General features: G+C 40.6%; 1 protein-coding gene across 1 annotated transcript in view; it reads left to right on the top strand.

Annotated features, from left to right (window-relative positions):
* CTNNA1 (catenin alpha 1) overlaps positions 1 to 13776 on the top strand; it is a 183265-nt gene that overhangs the window by 52047 nt on the left and 117442 nt on the right. The window contains exons 4-5 of the mRNA XM_082621605.1: positions 8796 to 8962; positions 9502 to 9621. Coding sequence (XP_082477731.1) covers positions 8796 to 8962; positions 9502 to 9621 — 287 coding nt within the window. The remainder of the gene's footprint in view (positions 1 to 8795; positions 8963 to 9501; positions 9622 to 13776) is intronic.

Genomic DNA, 13776 nt, shown 5'->3' with positions numbered 1-13776 from the left:
GTGGGATCCTCCCGGACCGGGGCACAAACCCGTGTCCCCTGCATCGGCAGGCGGACTCTCAGCCACTGCACCACCAGGGAAGCCCTGTTTGCTAGTATTTTGTTGAGGATTTTTACATCTATATTCATCAGTGATATTGGTCTGTAACTTTCTTTTCTTGTAGTATCTTTGTCTGGTTTTGGTATCAGGGTGATGGTGGCCCTATAGAATGAGTTTGGGAGTGTTCCTCCCTCTTATATATTTTGGAAGAGTGTGAGAAGGATGGGTGTTAGCTCTTCTCTAAATGTTTGATAGAATTCACCTGTGAAGCCATCTGGTTCTGGACTTTTGTTTGTTGGAAGATTTTTAGTCACAGTTTCAATTTCATTACTTGTGATTGGTCTGTTCGTATTTTCTATTTCTTCCTGGCTCAGTCTTGGAAGCTTATACGTTTCTAAGAATTTGTCCATTTCTTCCAGGTTGTCCATTTTATTGGCATAGGGTTGCTTGTAGTAGTCTCTTAGGATGCTTTGTATTTCTGTGGTGTCTGTTGTAACTTCTCCTTTTTCATTTCTAATTTTCCTGATTTGAGTCCTCTCCCTGTTTTTCTTGATGAGTCTGGCTAATGGTTTATCAATTTTGTTTATCTTCTCAAAGAACCGGCTTTTGGTTATATTGATCTTTGCTGTTGTTTTCTTTGCTTCTATTTCATTTATTTTTGCTCTGATCTTTATGGTTTCTTTCCTTCTGCTAACTTTGGGTTTTGTTCTTTCTCTCGTTCCTTTAGGTGTGAGGTTAGATTGTTTATTTGAGATGTTTCTTGTTTGTTGAGGTAGGCTTGTATAGTTATAAACTTCCCTCTTAGAACTGCTTTTGCTGCATCCCATAGGTTTTAGATCATCGTGTTTTCATTATCATTTGTCTGTAGGTATTTTTTGATTTCCTTTTTGATTTCTTCAGTGATCTCTTGGCTATTTATTAACATATTGTTTAGCCTCCATGTGTTTGTGTTTCTTACGTTTTTTTCCCTGTAATTGATTTCTAATATGATAGTGCTGTGGTGTGAAAAGATGCTTGATATGATTTCAGTTTTCTTAAATTTACTGAGGCTTGATTTGTGACCCAAGATGTGATCTATCCTGGAGAATGTTCTGTGTGCACTTGAGAAGAAAGTGTAATCTGCTGTTTTTGGATGGAATGTCCTATAAATATCAGTTAAATCTATCTGGTCTATTGTGTCATTTAAAGCTTGTGTTTCCTTATTAATTTTCATTTTGGATGATCTGTCCATTGGTGTAAGTGAGGTGTTAAAGTCCTCCACTATTATTGTGTTACTGTCGATTTTCTCTTTCATAGCTGTTAGCAGTTGCCTTATGTATTGAGGTGCTCCTATGTTGGGTGCATATATGTTTATAATTGTTATATCTTCTTCTTGGATTGATTCCTTGATCATTATGTAGTGTCCTTCCTTGTCTCTTGTACCATTCTTTATTTTAAAGTCTATTTTATCTGATACGAGTATTGCTTCTCCAGCTTTCTTTTGATTTCCATTTGCATGGAATATCTTTTTCCATCCCCTCACTTTCAGTCTGTATGTGTCCCTAGGTCTGAAGTGGGTCTCTTGTAGACAGCATATATATGGGTCTTATTTTTGTATCTATTCTGCAAGCCTGTGTCTTTTGGTTGGAGCATTTAATCCATTCACGTTTAAGGTAATTATCGATATGTATGTTCCTATGACCATTTTCTTAATTGTTTTTGTAGGTCCTTTTCTTCTCTTGTGTTTCCCACTTAGAGAAGTTCCTTTAGCATTTGTTGTTGAGCTGGTTTGTTGATGCTAATTCTCTTAGCTTTTGCTTGTCTGTAAAGCTTTTGATTTCTCCATGGAATGTGAATGAGATCCTTGCCAGGTAGAATAATCTTGGTTGTGGGTTCTTCCCTTTTATCACTTTAAGTATACCATGCCACTTCCTTCTGGCTTTTAGAGTTTCTGCTGAGAAATCAGCTGTTAACCTTATGGGAGTTCCCTTGTATGTTATTTGTTGTTTTTCCCTTGTTGCTTTCAATAATTTTTCTTTGTCTTTAATTTTTGCCAATTTGATTACTATGTGTCTAGGTGTGTTTCTCCTTGGGTTTATCCTGTATGGGACTCCCTGCAGTTCCTGGACTTGGGTGGCTATTTCCTTTCCCATGTTAGGGAAGTTTTCGACTATAATCTCTTCAAATATTTTCTCAGGTCCTTTCTCTCTCTCTTCTCCTTCTGGGACCCCTATAATGCGAATGTTGTTGTGTTTAATGTTGTCCCAGAGGTCTCTTAGGCTGTCTTCATTTCATTATTTCTTCTTTCTTCTGTTCCGCGGCAGTGAATTCCACCATTCTGTCTTCCAGGTTACTTATCCGTACTTCTGCCTCAGTTGTTCTGCTATTGATTCCTTCTAGTGTAGTTTTCATTTTAGTTATTGTATTGTTCATCTCTGTTTGTTTGTTCTTTAATTCTTCTAGGTCTTTGTTAAACATTTCTTGCATCTTCTTGCTCTTTGCCTCCATTCTTTTTCTAAGGTCCTGGATCATTTTCGCTATCATTATTCTGAATTCTTTTTCTGGAAGGTTGCCTGTCTCCACTTCATTTACTTGTTTTTTTGGGGTTTTATCTTGTTCCTTCATCTGGTATGTAGCCCTCTGCCTTTTCATCTTGTCTTATCTTTCTGTGAATGTGGTTTTTGTTCCACAGGCTGCAGGATTGTAGTTCTTGCTTCTGCTCTCTGCCCTCTGGTGGATGAGGCTGTCTAAGAGTCGTGCAAGTTTCCTGATGGGAGGGACTGGTGGTAGAACTGGGTTTTGCTCTGGTGGGCAGAGCTCAGTAAAACTTTAATCCACTTGACTGCTGATGATTGGGCCTGGGTTCCCTCGCTGTTGGTTGTTTGGCCTGAGGCAACCCAGCACTGGAGCCTACCTGGGCTCTTTGGTGGGGCTAATGGCAGGCTCTGGGAGGGCTCATGCCAAGGAGTACTCCCCAGAACTTCTGCTGCCACTGTCCTTTTCCTCATGGTGAGATGGAGCCACCCCCCCACTTCTGCAGGAGACCGTCCCACACTAGCAGGTAGGTCTGGTTCAGACTCCCCTGGGGTCACTTCTCCTTCCCCTGGGTCCTTATGTACACACTACTTTGTGTGTGCCCTCCAAGAGTGGAGTCTCTGTTTTCCGCAGTCCTGTCGAAGTCCTGCAATCAAATTCTGCTAGCCTTCAAAGTCTGATTCTCTAGGAATTCCTCCTCCTGTGGCCGGACCCCCTGGTTTGGAAGCGTGACATGGGGCTCAGAACCTTCACTCCAGTGGGTGGACTTCTGTGGTATAAGTGTTCTCCAGTTTGTGAGTCACCCACCCAGCAGTTTTGGGATTTGATTTTATTGTGATTGCGCCCCTCGTACTGGTTCATTGTGGCTTCTCCTTTGTCTTTGAATGTGGGGTATCTTTTTTGGTGAGTTCCAGTGTCTTCCCGTTGATGACTGTTCAGCAGTTAGTTGTGATTCTGGTGTTCTCACAAGAGGGAGTGAGAGCACGTCCTTCTACTCCTCCATCTTGAACCAATCTCCTTGCCTTCATTCTTGAATGATTATATTTAGTGATTTTGATATGCATTGCCCTTATAGCAAATGAGGTTGAGCATCTTTTCATGTGCTTATTAGCCATTTATATATCTTCTTTGGAGAGGTGTGGTATAATTCCTTTGCCTATTTTAAATTGGATTATTTGTCTTTTTATTGTTGATTTTAAGACTTCTTTATATAATGTGGATAGTCGATCCTTATCAGATATATGGTTTTCAAAAATTTTCTCCCATTCTTTTCATTTTCTTGATAGTGTCCTTAGAAGCACAAAAATTTTTAATTTTGATGATGTCCAGTTTTTATCTTTTTTTATTGTATATGACACTTTAGGTGTCATAGCTAAGAAACCATTGCCTAACCAGAGTTCTTGAAGACTTTATCAGTGTTTTCTTCTAAGTGTTTTATAATTGTAGCTCTTACATTTGGTTTTGATCTATTTTGAAAGTATATGGCATGAGGTAGGGGTCCAACTTCATTGTTTTTCATGTGGATATTCAGTTGTCCCAGCACTATTTGTTAAAAACACTGTTTTTCCCCTATTGAATGGTCTTGGCAGCCTTGTTGAAAATTAATTTAGTGTATTTCTGGATTCTCAATTCTATTCCAGTGATTTATATGTATATATTTGATTTTGTTGACCACTTTCCTTTGCAAATGCTTATTTTCTTGTTTTAGACAGTTTGTCATCTTGTGTCTCTTTGTTTCTCTTGTCACAGAGTCTTCTTTCCCTTACTCCTAAAGCCACAGTCTCAAGGGCTGCAGCTTTTTTTTTTTTTTTTTTTAAATCTTCCCCAGTTCGTGTCCACACATATAGTATGCCCTGGCCCTCCTCTCCATCTCAGGACAGCTGTACCTTGAAACCTTTTTTTTTTTTTTTTTTTTTTTTTTGCGGTACGCGGGCCTCTCACTGTTGTGGCCTCTCCCGTTGCAGAGCACAGGCTCCGGATGTGCCGACTCAGCAACCATGGCTCACGAGCCCAGCCGCTCCATGGCATGTGGGATCCTCCCGGACCGGGGCACGAACCTGTATCCCCTGCATTGGCAGGCGGACTCTCAACCACTGCGCCACCAGGGAAGCCCCCTTGAAACCTTTAAGTAATCTTCCACCATGCTTTCTTTTCCCTTACTTTTTTTTTGTTATTTTTAGCCGTGCCACCCAGCTTGTGGGATCTTAGTTCCCCAACCAGGGATTGAACCCGGGCCCTTGGCAGTGAAAGTGTGGAGTCCTTAACCACTGGATTGCCAGGGAATTCCCTCCCTCCCTCTTAATAATCAAAGGTTATCATATCATTTGACCCCTGCATTTATAATTTACTACTGTTCTTTCCTGGGCTCTTACTGTGGCTTTCTGACCTATATCACTGGCCAGGTTTATTATATATGCTTTTGTTAGGTTGACCTTGATTTCCCTCTTTGGCTCAGGGATTCTTCTTTGTACTCTGTTTGTCCATGGCCTTTCTACCCATCATCATACCCACCCCCCCATCATCTGATGCTTCTATACACATCCTTTACTTCCAAGTTAGACTAGAGAACTTAGCCCTCAAACATGCCTTTTTATTGTATACCCAGCTTGTTAAGTGGTTCTAAGAACATAGGCATTAAGCATTACAAATCCTGTCTCTCTCATTTACTATTAGGTGAAATAGTAACTAACTTAATCAAGTTAAGTTAGTTACTATTAAGTTAGTTAACTTGTCTAAGCTTTAGTTATCTCGTTTGTAAAGAAGGGCTAATACCACCTACTTTCTAGGTGGTTCATAGGATTAAATAAAATATGCGTAGTGCCATGGAGTGGGCATTCAATAAATATTAGATATTACTGTGTTGCTGTTCCTTTTGCTTGAGGTGCCAGCTCCCTTAACTCTACTGCCCCAAGTTCTTCCTATCCTTTGAGGGTAGAGTCCATCTCAGAGCACCGTGTCTTCAATAAAACTCTTGTTGGCATTTCACTTATACCCCAAACTGGTCGTTTAGTGTTTCCTTTTTTGACCCTATGCTACTTTGTGCCTTTCTTAAAGCTCGTATGTTAAAAATGCCACATAATTTCTGTATGATCACTTTCTTATTTTCTGGTTTATAAACCATTTGAAAGCAGAGGTAAGTCTTGCTCAGCTTCATATCCCTGGCACTGGATTTATTTGTTTGCTTTAGTGTGTAATATGCTCTCAATAAATAGGTGGAATTCTTTTTACTGTATAAGGCCAATATTTCTTATTTAATATTCCTTGCTTAAAATTAATATTAGGCAAATATCTTTTTCTGCAAGGCTTTAGGGACAACTTCTTACATGAGTAAATAACTTTTCCTGATATATTCCCATAGCACCTTGTCCACAGTACTATTGTAATTTTGACTGCATTCCGTAATTTGTGGGCCATTTGAGTATAGATGCCTTGTCTTAATCAGCTTTTAATTGTTTGCTTGTCTGTCTTCCCCCCTCCATAGAGCTCCATGAGGACATGGGCTGTTTCTTGAGCACTATATCGCTGGCTTTTAATGTATAGTGGGTGCTCAAATATTTGTTGAATAAATAAATGAATGGCTGAGCTCTGTCTTTTTTTTTTTTTTTTTTTTTTTTTTTTTTTCGCGGTATGCGGGCCTCTCACTGTTGTGGCCCCTCCCGTTGCGGAGCACAGGCTCCGGACGCGCAGGCCCAGCGGCCATGGCTCACGGGCCCAGCCGCTCCGCGGCATATGGGATCCTCCCAGACCGGGGCACGAACCCGTATCCCCTGCATTGGCAGGCGGACTCTCAACCACTGCGCCACCAGGGAGGCCCTGAGCTCTGTCTTTTTAAGTACCATAAAATAACATTTTTGTTAAGTATCCACGTAATTGTCATATGTCTGTATCTTAGATCCAGGAAAACTTTTAGCTATGAAATTCTTCATTGTGAGTTATTTCTGACCTGACAAATACGCAGAGCTTGTCTTTGCTCTTAATACTATATTGTGCTTCTTAGTTTAATTAATATATGAATCTGAGGGTGAATTTAACTTTTTCCCCCTAATCTCACATTCTGCAACTAAATTTGATAGCTAGGAGAAATTCGGTAGGTCTCTTCAGAAGTAGCTAGGCTTCTAGGACTTCCCTGATGGCACAGTGGTTAAGAATCCGCCTGCCAATGCAGGGGACACGGGTTCGATCCCTGGTCCGGGAAGATCCCACATGCCGTGGAGCATCTAAGCCTGTGCACCACAACTACTGAGCCTGCACTCTAGAGCCCGCGAGCCACAACTACTGAAGCCTGTGTGCCTAGAGCCAGTTCTCCGCAGCAAGAGAAGCCACTGCAGTGAGAAGCCCGCGCACCGCAACGAAGAGTAGCCCCCCACTTGCCACAACTAAAGAAAGCCTGCACACAGCAACAAAGATCCAACGTAGCCTAAAATAAATAAATTAAAAAAAAAAAAACGAAGTAGCTAGGCTTCTTGATAGTGCACTTTTTTTACATTTGTGGAAGAGTTGAGAGAGTGAATAGCCTTTAGGCTTTAATCTGAAGTGGACATGTTCAGCCAAGGGAGGGAGTAATTTTCCAGGAATCCAAAGATAGTCACCATAGAGGCACTGTCAGTATAACTGGTGGAACAGACACAGCCCTGGCCCTACAGTTGCTTTCAGCTATAAGAAAAGAGAAACGATAGGCACCTTAAATGATTATTATTAGAAACACATAACAAAAAAGAATAAGTTATTTTACAAGTTTCTAGGAAATGTTATAAGTAACTTCTTAGCATTGTTGAAGCTGGGATTGTATAAGTTGGATATTCCTAATAACTATAGTAAAATATACGTTTTTAGCCTAATTTTAGAAATTATGGATATAATACCTGTTATAGAAAATGTTTTCATAAGTACAGAATAATGTAAAGAGTCAGATTGTAACCTAGTATAACTATTATTTGTCTTTTTAAAAAAAATTATTTATTTTATTTTTTTGACTGCATCGGGTCTTAGTTGCCATATGCGGGATCATCCTTGAGGCATGCTGATCTTTCTTTGCGGCCCGTGGGCTTCTCTCAAGTTGTGGTGTGTGGGTTTTCTCTCTCTAGTTGTGGCGTGCGGGCTCCAGGGCACTTGGACTCTGGTTTGTGGCACTTGGGCTCTCTTGTTGAGGTGCTTGAGCTCAATAGTTGTGGCGCACGGGCTCAGTTGCCCCACGGCATGTGGGATCTCAGTTCCCTGACCAGGGATCAAACCCACGTCCCCTGCATTGGAAGGCGGATTTTTTACCCCTGGACCATCAGGGAAGTCCCTATTTGTCTTTTGACTCCAGTCTTTTCTGTTCTTTTTTTTTTTTTTTTTTTTTTTTGCGGTACGCGGGCCTCTCACTGTTGTGGCCTCTCCCGTTGTGGAGCACAGGCTCCGGACGCACAGGCTCAGCGGCCGTGGCTCACGGGCCCAGCCGCTCTGCGGCATGTGGGATCCTTCCAGACCGGGGCATGAACCCGTGTCCCCTGCATTGGCAGGTGGACTCTCAACCACTGCGCCACCAGGGAAGCCCCTTTTCTGTATTTTTTTAAACACAGATTACGTACATTTATCATTTCATCTTTTTTTTTCTGCTTAAGATTTCATCATAAGCTTTAACATTTTTTCCCATATATGTGTTAATATTTGCATAATAGTCAATTGTAGGCTTTACCATAATTTACTTAACTAGATGCTTGGTTGAGCATTTGAGCTGTTGGAAGTGTTTTGCTATGAGGAAAATGAATGAGTCAGTGACTGAACATACCAGTGAGTTTCTGTTTGAGCTATATGCATTAGGTAGTTGTGATGGTTAATGAAGTATAATGGTCCTACATAATGGTTGCTGTGTTTCTGTATCATTCTGTGGATGTGAGGGTAGATTGCATTAGATCCATTTTTTTCTCCCATTCAGATCTTGAATTTTTTTTTTCCATTAGGATACATATAATGGTCCTTCTTGGAAAGGAGTATTATTAGATCAATGGAAAGAAGTATTTTTAAGGCTCTTGGTACATAGTGCTAAATCACTTTCTAGATATTGTGCTTTTACCAGGAATGTATGAAGGTGCTTTTCTTAGGGACGGCTAGAAAACAAAACCAAAAAGACAACAAAAAAAATCCTTAAACTAAATTCTGCCCATGAAATATACAAAGTTTGAATTATTTTTATTTTTTAAAAATGTAGACCAGTTATTTGGTTCATTCTGCTGAGTTTGTTTTTCTGTTCTGTGAAACAGGCGATTTGATGAAGAGTGCTGCTGGAGAGTTTGCAGATGATCCCTGCTCTTCCGTGAAGCGTGGCAACATGGTTCGGGCAGCTCGAGCTTTGCTCTCTGCTGTTACCCGGCTGCTTATTTTGGCTGACATGGCAGATGTCTACAAATTACTTGTTCAGCTGAAAGTTGTAAGTATAGGCCTACGTCTGTAATTTGTTCTATCACAGCGAGGCTGCTGCTGGCCATACTTAGTTCAACATTTCTTAGAGTTTGGTTTGGTTTTGAACTTGGTTTACCTAAATGGACCAGGAATGTTTTTAATTTCCACTCACTCCTCTGTTCCAAGTGAACATCATACTGGCTCTTCTGTGAACCTGTGTTGTCTTTGTTCTAATAAAGAATTTGCAGAATAGGTTTTGTTTTGACTCCTTCCCTTTTTGTGGTAGTGATTAAACATTTCCTTGTACCAGCAGAGTTCCAGAGTTGAGAAATCAAGATATGTTAAATTGTATCCTTTTAGATGGAAGTCACAATAATGCTGTCCTTCCCCACCTCCCATAAAACTCCCATGTAGTAGCTGCTCAAATGTTTGAGGGCCATGTAAATTGAAGAGGAAGTTTGGATTGCTATGTGAGTAGCTGTCGAAAGGAATAAAAAATTCTAGATCTTCTTTATGTACAGACTTGTATTGTTGAGAATTTTTCTTTTGGGGGTGTGTGTTTTATAGGTAGAAGACGGTATCTTGAAACTGAGGAATGCTGGCACTGAACAGGACTTGGGAATACAATATAAGGCCCTGAAACCTGAAGTGGATAAGTTGAACATTATGGCAGCCAAAAGACAACAGGTACAACCATGATTTGGGGATACATTTAAGTTGTTTATATTATTACCTAGTGGGAAAAATCGATTTTACCTAAGTTTTCAAAAGGTACCAATATCTCTCTCTGCTAATATAGTTCCATTAAAATATTTAGTTTATGATGTGTCCTTTCAGTATTGTTAGTAAAGTTAGTATTAAGTTGTATTCATGTTTTGCTCCTATTTTGATTCCTGTGAAAATTTTACTTTAGGTAGCTTAGCAGTTTGTGATAGTGTCTGGAGAAGTGATGGGCTTTTGTTCTGTGTGTTCAAGGATGAACTTGAGTTGGTGGTGGAGTTTAATTCAAACTTTTAAAAACCTTAAACCAGTCAAAACATATTGGAATTACTTCTATACCAGAAGGTACCTCCCCCTCCATATTTTGTAACTTTTAAAGTGTTTCTTACCATTCAAGTAGTTTTCATAGTGTTAGGAATTTGTGTTGTGTGGTATGTGGATCAGTGTTCTTATTTTTCCAGCCTTTGCTACCTCTTTGGCATTTTGCTGTTGGGGTGCTTGAACTCTTCCCTGTGCCCTTCCTGGATGCTGTGTGTTAGATGTGTGTTCCTTAGGGGGCATGCATGTGTCACCATCCAGCTCTTAAAATGTTCCATAGTCTTGGTCAAGCTTGTGCTATTCTTATTTTTAAAGAGCACTGAGAAGACGAATTCTTATTTTTTTTTTAAATTAATTAATTAAATTTTGGCTGCGTTGGGTGTTTGTTGCTGTGCGCGGGATTTCTCTAGTTGCGGCGAGCAGGGGCTACTCTTTGTTGTGGTGCTCGGGCTTCTTTTGTTGCGGGGCACGGGCTCTAGGCGCACGGGCTTCAGTAGTGGTGCCGCACAGGCTCAGTAGTTATGGCTCACGGCCTTAGTTGCTCTGCAGCATGTGGGATCTCCCTGGACCAGGGCTCGAACCCGTGTCCCCTGCATTGGCAGGCGGATTCTTAACCACTGTGCCACCAGGGAAGTCCCGAATTCTTATTATTGTTAGCCAATACCTGTATTGGTTAAAATAGTTTATGCTGCAGTTTACAGAACACCCAGCTCCAAAACTGCTTGAACATTGAGGGGTTTATATTCTCACTAATTAGAAGCCCCAAGTTAGGTTAAGTGAGTTCAGGGTTGTTAAATTTAAAGGCTTTGCAGTATCATCAAGCATCCAGTTTCTTGACATTTTCCAGCACTGCCATCTTCAATGTGCCTGGCACTGGATGGCTGTAGAAGCTCTAGATATGACATTTGCACGCATCAATATGTCCAGTGAGAAAAAAAAGGACCGTTTCTTCCATATGTCTCTCGTTATAAGCAAATGATCTAGAAGCCTCTAACAGATTTGCCCTAAATATGGATTGTATAACATACCCATTCCTTACTAATCATTGGTAAGAGGAAAGCAGTTAACTCTATCTGACTCAGAGTAATGAAGATCTGCCTTCTTGTCTGTGACAGGGGTAGCCTTCCTGAGAATAGGAACATTCAGCAAGAACTCTGAGGAGTTCAGGCATGAGGAACATGGGGTCAATACTGTAAATGTCCAATATATGACAGCCTCAGCTTTGGAGACTTCAGCTTTCATTTTGTTACATTTACATTAGTATAAAATTCTACCCCACAGGGTTGAGAGAATTAAATTAAAGAATGTGTGTGAAGTATTTAATATAGTGCCAGACATTCAGTAGGCCCTCAGCAGTGGGCAGTTGGTGAATAGTAGTTACTGCTCATATTTTAAGCTGTAAGGTGTGATCAGATTGAATCTGTACATATGAGATCCTGGTTTTACATTTCCAGTACTTAATATTACACATGATAATATAGCTAGATTTGTTGTATTGCCTGAGTAATTTAGTTAGTGTAGGCTCAGTGTGCTTTTATCATTTGTCCTTGTGTTGGCTTATATTTCCATCACATAAACACAAGTAGTTTTTTCTTTTTGAATTTTTGAATTCTATAGGTTCTTATTAGGTATCCATTTTGTACACATTAGTGTATATATGTCAGTCCCAATCTCCCAATTCATCACACACACATACCCTGCCACTTCCCCCCCTTGGTGTCCATACGTTTGTTCTCTACATCTGTGTCTCTGTTTCTGCCCTGCAAACTGGTTCATCTGTACCATTTTTCTAGGTTCCACATATGTGCGTTAATATATGATATTTGTTTTCCTCTTTCTGACTTACTTCACTCTGTATGACAGTCTCTAGATCCATCCACGTCTCTACAAATGACCCAATTTCTTTCCTTTTTATGGCTGAGTAATATTCCATTGTATATGTGTACCACATCTTCTTTATTCATTCGTCTGTCAGTGGGCATTTAGGTTGCTTCCGTGACCTGGCTATTGTAAATGGTGCTGCAGTGAACATTGGGGTGCATGTGTCTTTTTGAATTATGGTTTTCTCTAAGTATATGCCCAGTAGTGGGATTGCTGGGTCATATGGTAATTCTATTTTTAGTTTTTTAAGGAACGTCCATACTGTTCTCCATAGTGGCTGTATCAATTTACATTCCCACCAATAGTGCAAGAGAGTTTTTTTCTTTTTGCTGGGGCTGACTGATCCGAAGAAGAATTTGTTGTATGATAGTATGGTAATTTTATAAATATGGCAAGCTGGCCAAATTATGTTCACAATTTATTTTACTTAACATTCTTGATATAAGTTCTCTTTTGAATATGTGAAATGAATGTTAGTTATATTTAAAAAATAAAGTTTGGTGAATAGTCTTACTGTATTAAAACCTAGTCTGATTTTGACTTATGAAGACTTACTTTTTTTTTTTTTTTTTTTCGGTATGTGGGCCTCTCACTGTTGTGGCCTCTCCTGTTGTGGAGCACAGGCTCCAGACGCGCAGGCTCAGCGGCCATGGCTCACGGGCCCAGCCGCTCCGTGGCATGTGGGATCTTCCTGGACCGGGGCACGAACCCGTGTCCCCTGCATCAGCAGGTGGACTCTCAACCACTGCGCCACCAGGGAAGCCCCAAGACTTACTATTATTTGAGGAAAGTGAGAACATTTAGACTGACACTGTTGCATATCTTTGCAAAATGGTGGAATAAGTAAATTGATGATGTTCTTGAGATAAACAGAATAATAGTCCAGAATTTTGTATACTACTGGAGAAACTTACTGGAAAGTAATGCTGCCTGAGTTTTAATTCATTGTGCCATGAATCCATGAAGAGTTCCTTCATAATCCCTGATGTATTTTTTTTTAAAAAAGAGAATTTCAAACATTTACAAAATAAGATGTCATAAAAATCTTGAAATTATTAGTTAACATGCCAGATGATCTTCTGTTAGCACCTCCATGTCTGTTTTCTGCCCTTGGTCACCCTGCTCTCTGCCCCAGGGACCTGACCTGTCTGGACTGCATCCAGGGGCTTCTTTGCCCTCTGGCTTCTGGTTGGGTTGGCCACTGGGAGCGCTATTAGGAGATCAAAGGACAGTGAGGATAGGGTTTTATCCCTCCCTGCTGGTTGCCCTGGGATGCTAAAAGTCATAGCCTCTCTTGGGTGGTATTCTCCCCACACCTCACTTCCTGGGTTCTGGTAACTGCTGCCTCGTTTTGTCTCTCTGGGCCTAAGTGCCCTAATAGCCTGTGGTTTTCCTGTACTTTGCCCATACCGTTTGTAGCATAGTCCATAAACCATCTTTGAATTGCCCAGCTTGATTTTACCATCTGTTTTCTCCTGGTACCTTTTTTTTTTTTAATTTATTTACTTATTTATTTGTTTGTTTGCCTGCGTTGGGTCTTAGTTGCAGCACTCGGGCTCTCTAGTTGTGGTGCATAGACTTAGTTGCCCCACGACATGTGGGATCTTCGTTCCCAGACCAGGGATTGAACCCGCGTCCCCTGCATTGGAAGGTGGATTCTCAACCGTTGGACCACCAGGGAAGTCCCTCTGCTGGTATATTGAGTGATACATTTTAAAGTTTGTCTTGGGTTTGTAGTATGTCATGGTCATTTATAGTTTTCCTTGGACCTAATTCTTTAACCTTTAGCCTTAGCCTCCTATAGTAGAATTTGTTGAATAGGCTGGCTGTGGGTGCCTGTGTGCCTTCTGATCGTAAAGTGACTTTTTATAGGGCCTGGGCCTTGGTGTATATTTCTATAAACTAGTGCTGTTTTTGGGAATT

This window comes from Mesoplodon mirus (assembly GCF_964341445.2).
Source record: "Mesoplodon mirus genome assembly, chromosome: 5".
Classification (NCBI taxonomy): Eukaryota; Metazoa; Chordata; class Mammalia; order Artiodactyla; family Ziphiidae; genus Mesoplodon; species Mesoplodon mirus.
This window is presented reverse-complemented; position numbering and strand designations above follow the sequence as displayed.